The sequence below is a fragment of the Chelon labrosus genome, assembly GCF_963514085.1.
Source record: "Chelon labrosus genome assembly, chromosome: 6".
In the NCBI taxonomy this organism is placed as follows: Eukaryota; Metazoa; Chordata; class Actinopteri; order Mugiliformes; family Mugilidae; genus Chelon; species Chelon labrosus.
The window spans coordinates 13,594,938-13,614,350 of NC_140342.1; the positions used below are offsets into that span (position 1 = coordinate 13,594,938).

The window sequence follows — 19,413 nt, forward strand, 5'->3', positions numbered from 1 at the left end:
TGAAGCGGTTTCTATTAAGAAAAAAAAAAGACTGGGAGCATATTCATAGCGGCACGAGAGCTGATTATCAGGTGCTTCTGAAACGCACTGCAGCACGTCTGGAATCATGAACATTGACTGCAGCGGCCGCGACCAGCTCCTGCAGCCGCCTCGTCTGGGTTTTGGGGGTTATACAGTAGATTGAAAGATTTTACATGAAAAAAAAACAACAGAATACAGAAGAAATGCTGATTTAATATCCACTTATCTCCCAAAAAGAAAACAACAACAACAAAAAAGAGAACAACTATTCCTTCTTACTTGATGCCAGAAGTAATAACATAATTATTTCTGGCTCTTTGTTCGGGTTCTTAAAAGTCATTTTAGTTATGTCTCCCAAGACAAATTATACAGCAGACTGTCTTAAAACCAAAAAGGAGTAATGTTACTAAGATTTTTATAATTATTACATCTATGGATGTAACAAAATGCAGGATGCTTTAAACAAATATAAAGAACAACTAACTTATATCGATAAAGTATTATTAGTACAACATGGAGAATAAACGCAAATATAACATTAGCTTTCTTCTTTTGAGGATTTAACAGCACCTAATATTTGCAGTCGCTCACAATACAAATGACATTCAGTTTGTTCTCTGCAAAGCTTCCTTACCTTTGTTCCTGGTACAAAAACCCTCTGAGGCAAACTTCTAAGTAGTTAATGAAATAAGTACACGGGGAAGTTCTCTAATCTACTACAAATCACTACGGGAGATGGATGGCATGAGCGGCGTCTGGAACAGTCACTCCGGCAATGAAACATTAATCAGACCTGGGAGAGGTCACGTGCCGATCACCGTTAATCCAAGTCATCTACATCTCGCGCCTTTTAAACCTTTCAAAGAGCAACCTTTCACTCAGATCAGCGAAGAAACATGACTAGAAATCAAACTTGAAACGCATTCGTCTTTTGGACATTTTGTTATTTACTCATCAGGCTGTTCGTCGCAGTTTAGTCAACATGCAGTAGGCTCCATCCATCCTTTGAGCACAACAGTGGTTAGAGATACAGCGGTTAAAATGGAAATGTTCAACAGGGCTTTGTGAATGGGTTTGCATCTAAAGGGGGAACACATCAAATGACACAGTATCTTCAACTCTCTATCTACATGAGTATATTAGTAATTTAAAGAAGGGAGAGTTGCTATTGTTTTCAAGACTAAATAGGAAAAAATAAATAAATCAAACATAGACATGTGATAGAAGCCAGATTTGCTGGTTTGCTTCAGTGAGAGGAATCGAACAAAGAAATATTTAGAACACGCAGCTCAGGGGGGAAAAAAGTATATGAGACCAAACGTTGCTTGCAGTGATGGCGACGCTCGTTTCTATAGATTGTGGCGGACGCAACATTGTGTTTTTAACCAGCTGTGTGTGGTTTGTCTTTAACCTCCACACAGATAATCGAAGAGAGGCCAGGAAACTACAGCAGCAAAACAGTTTCCAGAAAAAAAAATACACCGCAGATGAACTGGCACTGAACTAAAACACAATGTTTGCAGATTACACCCACCCCGACTAAAATGAACACATTCACAGCCATGTTTGCCGATTTTCTTGTTTCGCTGGGGAGCTTAAAAAGAAGAGCGCAGAAGAAAGGCTTGGCCCCGCTCCACCTACTGTTCTGCTTTCTTTGTTAAGTTCATTTCAGCTAGCGGTGGGAGTGGGGCCAGGCAAAACGCTCTGCTGTGCCCACCCCGACGTTCTTCTGCATAGAATTTAGTGATCACAATGCATAAAATAATGCCTGGGGACGCGAGCGCCATAAAAGGCCCTGGAAAGTGGGACTCTATTAAAAGAGGAAAAAGCTGCTTCAGTGACTTTGGTGACTGGCATCTTTCCCGACAACAGGCTGAGTCTTTATTCTGCAGGTCTTTGGTTAAATCTATCGGCACCATCCCTGCAAGCAATCACAGCATCTACGACAGGAACCACGCGCTTATTAGGAGATCGTGTTCTGCTTGGAGATAAAAGTCGGGGAAGCATTAAATGCCCACGAACTAAACAACTAAAATGAAACAAATGAACAACAATAGCTTTGCTGTGTTCCCACTCACAGTGCAAATACTGTCCCAGTGTGACGACCAATAGAGTGTGACGCTGATGATTACTAGAGATAAACTAAAGATATTGTAATCAACGGTGGACGCAAAACAAATCGATGGGAATGAAGCGGTTGCTGGTGCGCTGCTTTACGAATGAGAAACGACGACTCTTTTGCTTTTTAGCATTAATATGACCTCATGTCCGGCGTTTGTCATCGTGTTAATTCGAAACCAAGGCATCAAATCATATTAAATAGATGGACGTTGTCACAATATCAGTTATAAAAATATATATATATTACAGTTAAGGGTTTTAAGGGCATATACAGTATATTTTTTTAGTTAAAAGAGTTATCTTGGAACGGTTAAAATAACGCTAGCTCTCACTCTAGAGAGAATTTTTCAGCACGTTTCCTCACATCCCGGGGAAAGGCAAACCACAGATTAAAGAAAACCAAAGCTTCTTGGTTTGCCTTTCCTTTTTTTTCTTTTTTTTTTAACAGCAAATAGAACCATTGTCATTCAAAGTATTTAATAAATTACATACAGTCTTCTATCGTCTGGGTAGAAGTACAGCAGGGAAAGACAGCTAAAGCTGGGCGGGCGCAGAGATAAACAGAGTTCAGATGTTGCTGCCGCCTCTGCTTTTTTTTTTTTGACTCCTGCTTGCTAGTTTATTAATGTGTTGTATTATTTTACAAATCTTAACAAAATATTAGTAGCTTTATGTAGTGACCCACCTTTTTTTTTATTTTTTTTTCTCAGCCTCGCTAGCGAGGCTTGGCTCAGTTCCAATCCAGGCTGCCTTTACTGTGAGCGAGCAGAAACTCAGTCACTGAACATCATCCGAACTCTGTTTATCCGTGACACTGGGCTGGGAGGAGGCGGTTTGTTTATACAGGGGCAGATCGCCTCCTCTTGCTGCTGATGCTACGGAAGTTGAACGGCCTCATCTTCATCTCCACGAAGGGAATGGAGAACTCATGGCCCTTCCAGTGGTACCAGTTGATACCCTGTAAGAGCAGAAGCATGATTTCAGAAGGCTGTAGATGGAAATAGTACGTTTTCAGTAAAGTGCATTGTAATTGAAGGTGACACTCGAAGCAGGAATGGAAAAATCCAGACTGAATCACCAGCACAATTATGATCTTAGTGTGATTATAGTCTAATCTCTCACCATCAACACACCGCCATTTGCAGCTTTACATAAAAAAAAAAAAAATTGTTCTGTGCATCTTTTTTTCCTGTCCATATCTGCTCCCACCTCCTCTCACTTCATGAAAACATGAGGAGAAAAGCACAGAGCGAGAGAGTGAGAAAAGCAGTGATGCTCCAAAGCCTGTGTGGTTCAGCCTAATCTCAGCTCCACACAACACATCACCGTTGTTCTCTGGTCATTTCAGCATGAGGCTGACAGAGAGAGGTGCATCACACTCCGGTCAAAAGCACAAGAAAAGCTCTCAATTCTCCTGCCTCACAAAGGAACAAAAGATAATGTCCATTTGCGAGTGAGAATGGGACATCGGTCTGTATAATTTAAAATTAAAGACCCTTGTGCCATGCTGAAATCCTTTTACCTCCGCATAAATACTTGAATAATATGAACTGGTTGGAGTGTGTGAAAAAGCTCAAATCTTCCTGAAAGTGTGTCTTTTTTGTCTAATCACCGTCGACCTGCACCCTCTCCACATGTTCCATTCAAGTCGTTGCGGCGGTTTTGGTCCTAGAAATGCTGGCCTTTTGTTGCAACTCCTCCGTCAGACCGGTCAGAGTAACCAGTTTAAGATGGATGTCGGCAGCGAGCCTCGTGTGATTTAATTGACTAATTATTAGCTTTTCAAAGTGGGACGTTTTAACCTTTATTCACACTTCTGTAATGGTGCCTGTTTATGAGAGTTTTGCAAATGCCAAAATACACTTTCAAGATGTTGCCCTTTTCAAATGACAGCATTTAGTTTAGTTTGTAGTTAGCTTGGTTTGTTCCGGTGGCTAAAACAGCTGCAGATTTTTTACACTGAGAACAGGCCCCTGTAATTCACTGGAGCTGAGTTTGTGGTGCCCAAAAGGTGGAATGAAAAAAGGAGTCATTACAAATGTCCACATTACTTGATAATCCACACAAAACTTGGACACTGGAACGGACACATAGCTCTTGAGTTTTTAAACAGCTCCACTCAAACAGGTGGCAGCTCAAATCTCCAAAGACCAGAACCCCAAAAACAAGAGCTGTTGGGACACTGTTAACCTGCAGGTCGTCCCACTCAGAACATTGTTTACAAGTTTTCTATTCTGAAACACAACCCTGCCTCAGGTTTTTTCGTGTGGAAACTAAATTAATTCAGCAACAGTTAAATGCGAAACTTAAATAACACAGGGACCGTGTCTTTAAGGCGGAACCTTGAGTTCAGGTTCAAAAAGTGAGTGAAAGCCTTATATAAACCAATCAGACATAACATTATGACCACCTTCCTAATATTTTGCAGGTCTCCCTCGTCCCTCCAAAACAGTTGTGACTCATCAGAGAATGGACATGGGCCTTCTGAGGGTGTCCTGTGTTGTCTGGTAACAGAATGTTGTTAGTGGGGGCCTTTGGGTCCTGTGGGTTGAGGGGAGGGGCCTCTGTGGATCATCCTACAGATACTTGATCAGTTTGGGATATAGTGAATTTGGAGGCCAGGTCAACAACTTGCGCTGTTCTTCATGTTTTTTGAGTTGTTCCCAAACCGTTTGTGTGTGTGTGTCTGTGTCAGGCTGCATCCTGCTGGGGATGGCTGCTGCCATCAAGGAGTGTCACTGCTATGGGGTGGGGGTGCCTGGTCTGGTCTAGGTGAGTGGTACATGTCTAAGTAACATCCACATATATGCCAGGTCCAAAAGTTTCTCAGCAGAACAATGGATTGTCGCAAGACGGTCAATGTTATTTACTTCACCTGTGAGTGGTCATAATGTTATGCCTGATCAGTGTATGTTGTTTAAAGCTGATGTTGTTTAATGGCATGTTGCTTACTAAATCCATCCTTGTTCTGTGCTCATCTCAAATTAAGTAAAACCAACAGGAGGTATGCTTTTCTGTAATTTAGCTAAACCAACCCTCACTTAATGATATGTAGCTAAACTGACAACCACTCTTTCATCACATAGTGTATCAGCTGGAGGACTGACCTGACTGTGTCTGGACTCTCCGTATTTGCCGTTGAGGTTGGCCCGGTGGCAGTTCTTGTACCACCAGGCTCCTTTGTAAGACAAGGCACAGTTAGTGACAGCTATGTCATTGTCTCTGTCTTTTGTGGAGAAGGGCCGGCCCTGGTGGTAGCTCAGAGAGTCACCTGGGATCAGAAAAGACAGAGAGAGAGAGAGAGAGAGAGAGAGAAAGAGAGAAAGAGAGAGAAGTAAAGAGATTTAAGTATCTGCATGTGCTCAGCAATAAGGCATATGGCTGCAGAGGATGATGCCGTGAACGGAGGGCATAAATGACCAGAGAAGGAGGAAGGAAGTACTGCTGCGGGTTTCATAAATTTACTTTGGCAGAGGGAATTAGAATTACAAACATGAGAGGATGACAGGTGATTCTGGCATATGGTCATGTAGAGAGATAAGCAGAAAGACGAGACAAGAGTGGAAATGTGGGGGAGTGCTGAGACGGGTTAAAGGCATCAGGGAAGAGGAAAGATGGAGAGAAGATAAGGGCGATGGAGAGAGGAGTTTTTTGACATAAAAAAGTTCATATAGCAAAAAAAATCTGTCAGAGTTGGACACCCACATAGCCAAGTGAAATGCTAAATAAGGTGGCATGTTAATTATTCAGCACTTGGGAAAATGTATTCAGCCTCATACCAGCGGTGCCATTGTACTCTCCTATCCTGAGCTTGTACAGGTTTCTTGCATCTCCAATGGAAAACTTGTCATAGTTGGCGTAGACCGACTCCTGCCCGTCCTTCATGTCAATCCTTAGCTCGTAGCGACCCTGAGCAGCAATCCGCTGGATGTTGTCCAGACCTGCAGAGTAGCAACACACATTTTAGATAGCAGAGAACTAAATGTCAACGCGTTTCTCGCTGCTGTTGAACTCCACTTTTATCTTTCAGTTATGACGGCATTCACTCGTTTATCAAAAAAAATGAAGATCAGGTTTTCTGGTTTGAGTTGGATTGTCAAAAAACAAATTAGGGTATAACTAAGCTCTTATTATGATTGGAGTTTGTTGGTTAGCCAATAAAATCTAGAGAATATATCCAAGCAATGCTGAAACACGCATGCATTGCTTAACTGTATAGGTTAATGATGTGAATCCTACTAAACACCGTGTGAGACATTTATTGCTGTTTATGACTGACAGCGTCGAGTGCCGGACGCCGCCGCCACCGTCCCCTCTCCAAATGCCACATATTGCAACTTCCTGAGATATGCAGCTTTGCTCTCTATCTCAAAGGCAGCAGATACGAGGCTCGTTTGAACCCAGGCAGCCGATAAGGCCCCACATCGACCTGAGCGATTGGAAGTGCCTTCACTATCAGATTACAATGAGCACCCATTTGGAAAAGAGCCTTCCTTCCTTGCTTAACCTCCAACAGAAGCATCGGTGAAGTGCACTTTTTCTGAACCCGGGAATGTGTTGAGAAAAAGCAAAAAGCCTTTGCTGATAACAAGTAGGAAGTATAAATCTGGGAGAGCAGGGAAACTAAGTCCGCTGTAATATGTCAGTGGAAAGCAGATAAAATCTATGTTACAACCAAAAGGCACTTGGGGTGACGGGGAAAAGCAATTGTTGTAATAAAAGTGTGTTTAACACTCAGTCATCTCTAATTTCCATTGTATAACATCACTGTATTATCGGCAATTAATCTACCACCCATCATTTTTACAGTTTTATTCTTTCTAACAGTTTTATGGGATCAGAGGCTCCAAAATGCAACGATTAAAAATGCATTCGATTGCACTCTTGTCCAATTATACGAGCAGTATTACACTCATCACATTTTATTACCGGCTTCCTCTTATAGTTCTGTAAGGAGCAGAGAGGGAATAAAAAAAAAAAAAAGAAAGAAAGAAAGAGAATGGGATAATGATCACAGATTGGCCACCGTGGTTTCTCTCTGTTATCACATCGTCAAACTGGCATTGTATTCAACATGAAACTGTCTGAGGTCAGTGGGTAGGGAGAATAGATTTTTCCCCAGAGACGCAATAAAGATGTCGTTTTCTAACTACATCAGATAATAATGAAGGCCTAATTTCCATATTCTCTACTGCTGGCCAGTTAAGTGGCTCTTCTTTTGGATTTAATGCCCATGTTTATGGTTCCTACTGTCCAGTATATTGCTATTTGGTGTGCAGAGGCGGCGATTAGCTAAATGTTCCCTGCAACGGCTCTCTCACGACGTTGATCTTATCTTTTAAAAGAAGAATGAAGGTCACATGGTCTGGAAGCGCAGCAGCAAATATAACGACAAGCCAGGACATAAGTGAAATACGGGTTTTTAGATGTGACAAATATTATTCATTCTAGATTATCATTCATTCATCTTCTGCTTGTCCTGTGAAGGGTTGCGGGGGGGTTGAAGCCTATCCCAGCTGTTATCGGGCGAGAGGCGGGGTACATCCTGGACAGGCCACCAGTCTATCACAGGGCTAACACAGAGAGACAGACAACCATTCACATTCACACCTACTCCAATTTAGAATCACCAGTTAACCTAACCAGCATGTCTTTGGACAGTGGGAGGAAGCTGGAGTACCCGGAGAGAACCCACGCAGACACAGGGAGAACGTGCAAACTCCACACCGACACCCGGAACCTTCTTGCTGTAAGGCATCAGTGCTAACCACCACGCCACTGTGCCACCCTCTAGATCATGTCCTTGTGAAAATATTTGTGTATTTTAATGTTCTGCTACGATACAGACGTAAGACGAGTGCGTGCTCCTTGGACTTGGTTACTTTCACCACTTCGATTTTTCTCTCTAAGCTGTACAGCCAAAAGATCTCTCTCACCAATTCATTCTGCCAGTACAACATGCTGAATGGGCTGAAAAGACGGCAACAAGGGTCCGACAAGTGCAAACAGTGCGGGACACAGCGGAAAAACTGTGGCCATAGATGTTCACAGATGACGAGTTACAGATTTTAACACATGTAATAAACAGACCAGATCACCAAGGAAGGATACAAACATTGACAATGGGCTTTTGTGTCGAGTCAAATTTTCATTAACTTTTACATTTTTCTCATCGTCAAAACTGGTCCGTACATCAACGTAACATAGCTACACCTATCTCAAGACATCACACAATGAATGATGGGCTATTTTATTACATAATGCTCCAGGAGACTTTCAAAAGCAGATTTTCAAAGACACATCTGAGTAGACAAAAAAGCCTATTTAGTGACTTCATTTTCAAGGTTATATTGTGAATACACTGCTATGGTATACTAGGACATACAGTAAAGTCATGATATGTTCTATTCATGTGAGCTATGCTTTTTGCTACAGTACTATATGGACAAGGCCAGCAGTTCACTACTAACCACTGTAACTAGTAGATGAACAGACCCAGCAGTCTCAACCTTTTGTGCCGTATGCGGAGGATACTGCTGCCGTCCTGCTGGCGCGCTATCAGTAATCTGGCATTATGGGGCAGCTCTCTGCTGATGCTCCACACCCCGAGGTTACATTAAGCTGCTTTTATGCACTGAAAGGACGGAGTTACAGTACAGGACAGAAGGGGAATGGGATGAAAGAGGGGAAAGTGCATCCAACAAGGCACCTATAAAGTAAAGCAAAACCCTGGAGATGAAGTTACCCTTCTGTGGTGTACGTACGGAGGTGGCGAGAGGGCATATTATGGCTGATTCAGCTGTAGTGGAAACAGGTCAGATGTAATGTCGTACTCACTGAGCCAGATATGCACGGGCGTCTTTAGACTGTATGGTACTGACACGGCCATTAGAAATCTGACATATCTGCGCCCCGCTGCTTGGACGTGATGCCTTCAGGTGATTCAGTGAGAAAAAGCAAAAACATTGCTGTCACTTTATAGCTCACGATCTGCACTTAATACTTTGCAGTGTGCAAAGAAGATGGGTTTTCTCTCTGTGGGTATGTGCCGCCAACCTACACATACATTTAATACTGCATAATGCTGTGCTTCGGTGAGGAATTTCCTCCTTTCATTTGATAAAATACAAAGATTTTTAAATCACACTAGCAGACAGCAATCCAACTATTCCTGCTGTCATAAAACGTTACCGCTGCCTTCGAATGCCCTCACTGTGGTGGTGTGCAACAATATCAGGAACAGCTGACAGTATTATTCAAAAAAACAACAACACAAACTAAAAATAACCAGTGAAAGGACAAATCTGAAGTCCTCAAAAAGAACTGCTGGCTGCTGTACTGGATTCTATTATACTGTCAGTGGCAGTTCATGATGGGTTAGATATAAAAAAAAAATCTCCCTTTATGCTTTCAATTGTTACAGCATGCTCAGTCACTAATGGACTGGAGCACGCCACAGCTACCTTGTTATGAGCCGATACGTGTCTAACAGACTAACAGCCTTCCTTCTGTTATAATTCGGTGATAATGCGATGCCATAAATTTCCCCCTCAGTGCTGTTTTAATTTCTTTCATCAAAAAGTTCAAAAAACACTCCTCTCACGGTCCTGATTCACTTGATGAAACATTCATGCAATATTTTCCTTTAATCATCTGCACCAAAACAATACTACGAAAACTGGCCCATGAAGAAACATGACTCATTTGCACATTTTCTAATGAATATAATTATTGTTTCATAATGAGATTTGGAGGAGGAGGAGAAAAAAAATTATAATTCAGCAGTCCATCAAAACGGTGAGGACGTTCGGGTTGTTTTGTCTTCGGATCAGAGCGACGCTAAAAACAATTACCAAGTCATTTCAGGGAGAGATGAGCTTTCAGAGAATCCAGTAATGAATCGGATAGACTTTGTGAAGTCAAGTGCTAAAAGATGAGATGAGCAAACCAAAAAAAAAAAAACAAAAACAGAAATCTAGCAGCATGCTTCTCCATCTTCCTACAAAGTGAAAAAATCTTACAAGAAGGGCTTTACTGGCTGGACAAAATATTGGAGACAGACATCTTAACTCGCTGTAAAATATATTTATCAATTGAAAGCAAGTGAAAGCTATGAACCTCTATTGATCGGGCCTATTAAATCCACTTCAGTCGTGGGGATGGTGTGTGGATGGAGAGGCTGAGATAGCCTTCAGAAAACCAGAGCAGAAATTGAACAAAATGGGTGGCAGGTTGTAGCTCAATATTGGCCGTAAAATGCAGGTGAAATATATTGAGTGGGGTGACGGGTTGAGATAAGGCAAGCAGCTAACCTGACCTTACCTCTGAATTATGTAATACAAGCCTTAGTCAGCCAGGGAAGAGGGGATGGGGGGTCCATATCACACCCAAAGTAAGTTAGCTTGATTAAAGTAGACAGTATGGATCTGTATTTAATTCCTCCAGTAAAGTTGTGATGATTTAAAACATAAAATGGTTATGAAACTGGAAAAGTGGGAAAGGAAACAAGTATTGCAAGTCAAGAAGCATAAATATAAAATAGAGACATTATCTATGACCAATATCTTGAACTGAACAGTTTGTGCAACAAATTGTTACAAGGCTAAAAGACAGGCAATGTGTTTTAATGTACTGCTTTGTTAATATAGCATCCATGGATCAAGTGACAGTGATGGACTCTTTGCATTTAAACCTACACTCTCTACTTGTGTCCTTCTACACTCACGACCCCTCAGACTTACCAAGCCAGAACTCATCCTCCAGGTTTCCAAAGCCGACTCGATAGTCACTCCACTTCCTGGAAAAGTCCGTCAGGCCGTTCTGACGACGCTGGAATACCTGGATACCAAAATGACAATATGATAAGATCAGAAAAAAACTAAAGCAGTTGTTCCCCCTAAAGTGGATCATATCACTGTCCGATCTGACGTAGGCAGATGTTAAAATCCAATTCCAAATCTTTCAGAAACTTCTTTTCCGTTTTCTTTATCCAATTTATTGCAATTTGTAATTTTCTGTCTCTTTACAGTCACTCACAATCCAGCCTCCTTCATCTGTGGTCATGTCACAGTACACCTGCACACCCTGGCTGGGTTCTCTGTTGATGTAAATGGTGTAGACACCGCTCAGATTCTCTCCGTTCAGCAGGTGCTGGGCACAGTTCTGAGGCGTAGCAAACAAACGGCTCCCTGCAGAGGAGCAGTGATGACAGGTTATAATATCCTTCCTTCTGACCTGATGATTTGGTTTGTTGAAATGCACGTAGAGCGTGATCTGAACATTTTAAATCCTCACTCATTAATATTTATGCACTAGCACCGGATCAAATCACTACGTGTAATCTGAAATGAGTTGCAGTGACAAGTTATCAGCTTTACAAAATCTTTCTTTTTGTTTTTTCCCGCTGATTGTTTTGCTTTCAAGGTCTGTATTTTTACACTTAGTCTCATGTCATGTTCAGCTATCAGGTACTATTCTCAGAGGAATGCCTAAATTTCTGCTGACCCAGAAGACATACAAAGCTAGTGATTAGTTTGTGAACACAGTGGAGCGTTTAGTAGCCATTTTTTTACTTCTTGAATTGGTATTGAGCAAAACAGAGCTAAAAGGAGGGGGAGTATTGAACTGTGCGTTTTTTGTCTATTGGATGTGTCTGCTTGTCTACACGGCGGCCACAGTGACTATGTCTTTATTTGTCAGTGGCGGGTTTAATATTGATATTTACTTTTGGCAACTCCACATTCATTCCTGCTGATTAGTAACTTCCTAACACTTGTTTTAATGGCACATCCAGCACAGACACCAAGCTCCTGAGAGATCAGAGCCCACCACTCGGCTCCAGACAGCCTCCCTGCAGCTGCAGCCTAATGGCAAGTCTCCCTCGCCAGGCTACAGGGCAGAGACATGAAAATTGTACCCGACTTTGGGGACCCATTATTGTGCAGCTTTGTTATGGTGACTCTAATGTGAAATGCAGTGCAAAATCTCTGGAGCCAAGAAAAAGTCACCCCATTAGAATCACTTCCCAAGCTTAGATCAAAGAATACAAATATGTTATGTGTGTGTGTATGTGAGTGAATGACTATTCCATACCTGTAGTAAAAGTAGTGGAGACTACGGCGCTGGTGTCTAGTCCTCTTGCAGCCTGGAGCTGGACGGTGTACTCTGTAATCTCTGCCAGTCCCTCCAGTCGAATCCATGTGTCCTCTGAATCGAGGATCAGCTCCTAGTGCACACACGGGACCAAATTCATTCATTTAACACACACTGCGGGCGAGTTCTGATGCCAGATAAGGAAATTACCCTCTGTAAAAGTGATGCATTAATGTGCATTCAATACAAACCTCAGGGTAAAAATAAATTCTATTATAAACCCCCTTAAGTCGATGATAAAACACTTCAACCTTTAAACTATTCTTGTTCAGGAAACACAGCAGCACAATATTCTCCCGGCGACACACACAGGTGAGGCAGATTCAGGAAAACTGACCCAAAAGCAAATTGGGTCAATGAAATATTGTATTAGTAACAGTTACACTTTCAATAGAAGAACTGAGAGGAAGCAGTCGGCCTGGAAGGAGCAGGAGAGAAGACACAGAAGGAGAAATAAAAGACTCCTATTGGGCAGCCAAGCTGAGAAGCTGCAAAGCAATCAGGAAACAAACATTTTTATTTTTGGTAACAAGTCATGACATTACAGTGTAGTTACTTTCCTTTGTTTTTCCTCAAATACTCTTTCATTGAGCTCATCTTAAGGCTTGATCGTTTTTAAGCAAGTACTTTATGTGGCATGAGTTTCCTTAGATGAGACATGCAACGATCAGCCCCTGATCACTACTGGTCCCATTCACTGCCTGTTCTCCTTCTCTATGATATTCATTTCCAAGACTATGCAGACATACATATCTATATACTGCATGTACATAGATAGCCACAACATTAAAACCACTGAAAGATGAAGTAAATACCAATGATCATCTTGTGACAATTCAATGTTCTGCTGGGAAACTTTTGGACCTGGCATTCATTTATGTGGATGTTACTTAGACATGTAGCACCCACCTAGACCAGACCAAGAACCCCACCCCATAGCAATGACACACCTTGATGGATGCAGCCATCAACAACTAAAAAAAACAGGAAAAACAGCACAAGGTGTTGACCTGGCCTCCAAATTCCCTAGATCCCAAACTGATCAAGTATCTACGGGATGATCCACAGAGGCCCCTCCCCTCAACCCATAGGACCCAAAGGCCCCCACTAACATCATCCAGACACCACAGGACGCCCTCAGAAGGCCCATGTCCATTCTCTAATTTGGAAGCACAAGGAAGACCTACACAATATTAGGAAGGTGGTCATAATGTTTTGCCTGATTGCTGTAAATTCTCTATTACACGCCTCGGTTGATCAACAGAAACATCATGCGTGAGTTTCTGTGCATGTTTGTCACAGCGTGGCTCGGAAACACATTAAATATTAAGAAAAAATGAAATATTGAGTCAGTTTGGAAAAAAAGTCACACACTCCCAGGCAATGTGTTGATGTGAATTATGCAGAGAAGCAGCTGGTAAATGGTGTCTCTCTTTCTCAGAGGATCTGACATTTCCCCACAGGCTTTTTTCAGGGTCAAGACAGGATTTTTATTGCGAGTGAAAAGCCCATGTCTTATCAAAGCTAATACATACATTCCTCCGCTCGCTATCGATTGTGTACGTGCGGTCGGATCTTCGGTGGATGTGTACTTGTCCTCGTGTGAGATCTTAATCATTCCGGGCATGCACAGAACCAACAGTGATTCATGCAGTTACAAATGATTCAGTAAACGTTAATCAGATAAGAAATTAATCTCACAGCTACTTTGTGTAAATTAGAAAAGTCCATTATCTGGATAAGAGGGGGAGCTGGCTGAACAGCTGTGAGGCTCAACAGTGTGGAGTTAGATTACAGCTGAGGTAACACGGCGGCGCATTTTCAGCCGAGCCAGATCTCAAGCAGAGACAGCCAGAGGAAACTCTTACAAGGAGCACTTCACTCGGTGTGGCTGCGGTGATCAGTGTTGCTCTGTGCACGAGTGGAACGACTCATGTGTCACTGAAAACTGTGACTTCAAAATGCAACACTTGTTTTTGAGGCCGCTCACAGATGGTGAACAAAGATTTAATAAGGTCTAAAAACAACTTGACTATAAAATGAATTTGAATTTTGCAATTAGATTTTCAGGATTATTTGCTTTCTTTCTAAATAATTCTACCCCACATTAATATACAACATCTATGTTCAAGTGATTTTAATAAAAGGAAGAAACACATTTCCCTCTCGTGCTACCTTCAAATGTGGTCGTCTTTGCTGTGCTTAAGAGAAACCGCTACATGAACGGCCCCCTGTTGTGCTGTTAACAACCTCTTCAGTGGACATTTTTGATAAGGCTTGAGTGGTACACAAGTGGTGTACACGACCTCCAACGCTGTAGCTACAAGCTCCATTCAAGGTGCAGCAGGAGTGAAAATAAACCTGTGTTGGAAACTGTAGCTCATGCTTTTTGGTTTACAGTTTTTCTTAAGCTGCTTAATGTCAGGCAGCTTACTAGTATATTAGCTAGGTTAGCAGGAGGAATGAGCCACACTATTGGAGCAGATTCAGGCATATTTTATTGGATTGGTATTGGCTAAAATACACAAATTTGCTCCGACCAAAGTAGGGCTACAACAACGCGTGGACATAATAGCCAATAGGCCAATTTTGTGTGGAAGACGTCAGTGAGTGGGAATAAAGCCAGAACATGATTGTCTTGTACTGGTATTCTTTAAACAGTGCTTGTAAACCACAGCAGCACAAACGCTGCGTACACGTCAACAGAGGAGATCCACCAGCTTTCTGATGTCAAACCAACAAGATAGCAGTGCCATTATTTGGACTATTCCAGTAAGTATTGTCTGTGTCTGAGTCATCTTTTTGTCCCTGTCTGTTTTTTTTAATACAAGAACTCAACAAAGACTCTCTACAGAAGATGCTAATGGATACAGTGGTTTTAATGCTTTTTTTTTATGTGCATACGCACTTGTAAATCTCAATGATGGCAGATTTCCATTAATGTTACACTCTAAGTTCAGTGTTAAACAACCTTCTACAAATAAATGATACGGGTGCATTCCCAAATACAACCAGCACAAGCCATTAAAGTTAAACCATACTCAACACGATCAATAGCAATTAGTGGCGGAATAAACAACATCATTAGGTCTACTTGGCATAAATCTTAAACTTTTGCGGTGAACAGAACCATTAGGTAAAAATTTATGTTTGGAAACAATTCCTTCTCCCACAGAAGTCACGTTAAAGTCTTTAATAATGTTATGTCTATTTTTTAGTGACAACTAATCAGATGAAGGAGCTAATTATTCATAGCAGCCCTAGGCAGAAGCAAATCGCCCTCTATTCCTTCTCTCTTATTACCAAAGAGCAGTGTCCAAATTATCCAGGTAGCAGCTTCTCATTTTTGTTGGCACAGACGCTTGCTGGTTGGAAAACATCAACCGGTCATAGCAGCTGTCGCTAATTAATGTGTGTTCAGTGAGAAACTTGATGGCATGTCATTATCATCTGCTAGTAAACTTGGCTGTCCTGGGCTTTTGAGCTCTCTGCAGTCGATGAGTGTCTGCCTGTCCGATGATTGAAGCAAAAGAAACATCACCATGAGTGGAACAAGCGTCCTCTTTCTATATGATTGCAGTTTCATGTAAATATTTAATCAATCCTTAGGTAAAAAAAAAGAAATGGACTCGGGTTGAAATCTCTATTGGCACATGGTATTAAAAGATAACCCTGGTAAGAAGTTCACTTTTTCATCTACCAGCTACAGAGACATAAACATGGAAAGACAGGATTGCCAACATGAATCATATTGATTTGGATATTGTATATACACACAATGATCAGGCATAACATTATGACCACCTTCCTGATATTGTGTAGGTCTCCCTTATGCCTCCAAAGCAGTTATGACTCATCAGTGAATGGACAGGGGTCTTCTGATGTTGTTCTGTGGTGTCTGGCAACAGAATGTTGCTAGTGGGGGCCAATGGGTCCTATGGGTTAAGGGGAGGGGGCTCTGTGGATCATCCCACAGATACTTGATCAGTTTGGGATCTAGTGAATTTGGAGGCCAGGTCAGGTGCTGTTTTTCATGTTTTTTTTGAGTTGTTGCTCAACCATTTTTGTGTGTGTGCCTGTGTCAGGCTGCATCCTGCTGGGGATGGCTGCTGCCATCAAGAAGTGTCATTGCTATGGTTTGGGGGTGCCTGGTCTGGTCTAGGTGGGTGGTACATGTCTAAGTAACATCCAGATGACTGAATGCCAGGTCCAAAAGTTTCTCAGCAGAACACTGAATTGTCACAAGATGGCCAATGTTATTCACCATTCCTGCCAGTGGTTTTAATGTTGTGGCTGATCAGTGTACATGTAGTATATAGAAATGTATATCTGCATAGTCTTGGAAATGTTTGTATAAAAAGGAAATCCTGGAAAAGGAGAACAGGCAGTGAATGGGATCAGTAGTAGGATCATCTGAATCATGGTTGTATTCATTGTGCATGAGTGACACCCGATGGTGAACGGCACAACACTGCCACACTTATACGGTCTGTGTGTTTGTGTGTGTGTGTGTGTGTGTGTGGTAGATCATCTTCGCATTAGTATGGACCTATGTCCATGTTTTGACCATGCAGCTCTCACTAATGTGCTTTATTGCCATTACTCAGCCACATCACAACCCTGAATCAAAATAAGCAGCGACTCCACTGAGGCACATTAGAGTAATATCTCTATTGGACAGACAATTTTCACTCTGGCTCTCCCTTGTGTGTGTATCAATCTGTGAGCGTGTGTGTCCCTAAATGTGTGCACGCTCCACAACAAGGAAATACATGACTGAAGGATAAAATTTGAATTTGAAGCGATATAAAGTTGTGCTTGTACAATACCTTTTCCTGATTATTATTCAGCTCTAGCGTTAAAACTTGATAGAATTTTGAGCACGTTTCAATATGTCAGACAATATCAGCAGAATTAGGCTTCTCGTTTTAGATAGAAAATGGATTATTGAAAGTATAGTTGATCCTTCTGACACTTGTTTCCCGTTGATCGATGCGCCACATGTTTTCTAGAACCATTTGGAGGAGGAAACGCACTTTGTACACAGATAAGGTGTAAACAATCATGTAAATACGGTATGTAGAATATCAATATGCGTGCATGGGAGACGGAGTGAGCCCAGAGAGCCATGCATGTGACTTACCTTGCGGTTGCCATTGGCCGTCTTGTAGGTGAGCATGTAGTTGTCAATTTCTGCGATAGGCGGTTGCCAGGAAATGAGAGCGCTGCGGTGATTCACTTCACTGGCTGTCAGGTTCAAGGGTGCATCCATGGCTACCAAAAAGAGGGAGAAAATGAATTGCTTTTACGCTCAACTTTAGTTGGCTGCAAAACAAGGAATATGAGCCCTTTAGGGACTAATAAAAAGACCTCTGCAGGATAAAAATGCACCGTAACCGTGCTCTCTGTATTTTTTCCGCATCTATACTATAACACAGTATGCTGCAGTTCTTAGGTGCTGACACAGGTGTAGATTTATTTATTTATTTATAGTTATTGACTGCATTTCCATAGGCAATGTATCTTCAAAATCTTTCGAATAATTCTGGCTAGAGAGTCCAACTTGTTTTCAAGGACGCTAAATGAGATGATAAACAGAGTGGGGCTGCCTGTGTCCAACAAGCCGGTAATATAACAGTGGAAGTTTTATTTTCTTTTTTCTTATTGACAACAATTTGTTCAATAGAAGAACAGTGAACCAATACTTTTCAGCTTTGTTCATTTTTGCAAACAGTTTTCTGAACAACCTTAACTCTTTTAGGTCTCTAACAAACTAGCTGTGTCAGCCACAGACCGGATCTGTTTTTGCTACAGCCTATGTTTCCATCCCAGAAACTCATTTAATGTTTACTACACAAAATAATTTATTTACTTCAGCCAAAGAGAAATGATTATATCAAGAATCTACATGGATATTAAGCATCTCAATCTGGTTGAAAATTCCTTTCCATCTGAACAACAGTCACAGAGGTGGTCAAATGAGGCATTTTTATTCTGATGGGATCACATTAAACCCAAACATCGTGTCTGATTTCGTGTGTATGCTAGTGTTTATACCATGTACCACACTGAACTGATGCAGGTGGGATGAAATAAATTACATCTCTCTGTTTGCCTCCAGGCTATAAAGATACCGCTCATGACTTTAAAAGTACAGCATCTACGTTCATGTTAATAAAAATGAGCCATCACTCATTCAATCAATCAATCAATCACACATAAAAAGCACCGCACAATACAACCAGCAGCAAATCCAATGCAAAGCAAAAAAAAACAACAACAAAAAAAACAAGTTTAGTCAGTGCTGTCTGGTCAGATTTCCTCTCTTTGGACAGAGCCAGCAGTAGTTGAAGCAAAGTGGCAGCGATCCAGCCTCTTCATAAAAGCTCAGAAGCACAGATTAAATAGACTGCATTAAGATATAAATTGCATTCATGCCAGTGCTACTGAAGGCCATCTTGAAAGTACTTAATTATTTAGATTTTTCTGCCACTTAACCCACAAGTGTCTGTTGAGGCTGCTGATATACACCGATCAGGCATAACATTATGACCACCTTCCTAATATTGTGTAGGTCTCCCTTGTGCCTCCAAAACAGTTGTGACTCATCAGAGAATGGACATGGGCCTTCTGAGAGTGTCCTGTGGTGCCTGGCAACAGAATGTTGTTCGTGGGGGCCTTTGGGTCCTTTTGGTTGAGGGGAGGGGCCTCTGTGGATCAGGCTTGTTCCAGTGCATCCCACAGATACTTGATCAGTTTGGGATCTACTGAATTTGGAGGCCAGGTCAACACCTTGTGCTGTTCTTCCTGTTTTTTTTTTTAGTTGTTGATGGTTGCTGCCATCAAGGAGTGTCATGGTTGGGGGTGCCTGGTCTGGTCTAGGTGGGTGGTACATCAATCAATCAATCAATCTTTATTTATAAAGCACTTTAAAAACAACGAGGTTGGCCAAAGTGCTGTACACAGACATGAGAATATATAAAACAGGATTTAAATCATAAAACCAATCAAACCACGTAAACAATAAGAACTAACATCTCATGCTGAGTTAAAAGCCAAAGAGAAAAAATGTGTTTTAAGGGAGGATTTAAAATGAGGAAGACAGTCGGCCTGTCTAAT

At 41.6% G+C, this 19,413-nt stretch overlaps 1 protein-coding gene across 1 annotated transcript in view; it reads right to left on the bottom strand.

Moving 5' to 3' along the window:
- Positions 1 to 2,928: 2,928 nt before the first annotated feature.
- tnr (tenascin R (restrictin, janusin)) overlaps positions 2,929 to 19,413 on the bottom strand; it is a 64,562-nt gene continuing 48,077 nt past the window's right edge. The window contains exons 22-28 of the mRNA XM_084546800.1: positions 17,438 to 17,568; positions 12,235 to 12,367; positions 11,179 to 11,330; positions 10,884 to 10,980; positions 5,922 to 6,083; positions 5,250 to 5,413; positions 2,929 to 3,100 (exon numbers count right to left, since the gene is read on the bottom strand). Coding sequence (XP_084402926.1) covers positions 2,981 to 3,100; positions 5,250 to 5,413; positions 5,922 to 6,083; positions 10,884 to 10,980; positions 11,179 to 11,330; positions 12,235 to 12,367; positions 17,438 to 17,568 — 959 coding nt within the window. The 3' untranslated portion in view covers positions 2,929 to 2,980. The remainder of the gene's footprint in view (positions 3,101 to 5,249; positions 5,414 to 5,921; positions 6,084 to 10,883; positions 10,981 to 11,178; positions 11,331 to 12,234; positions 12,368 to 17,437; positions 17,569 to 19,413) is intronic.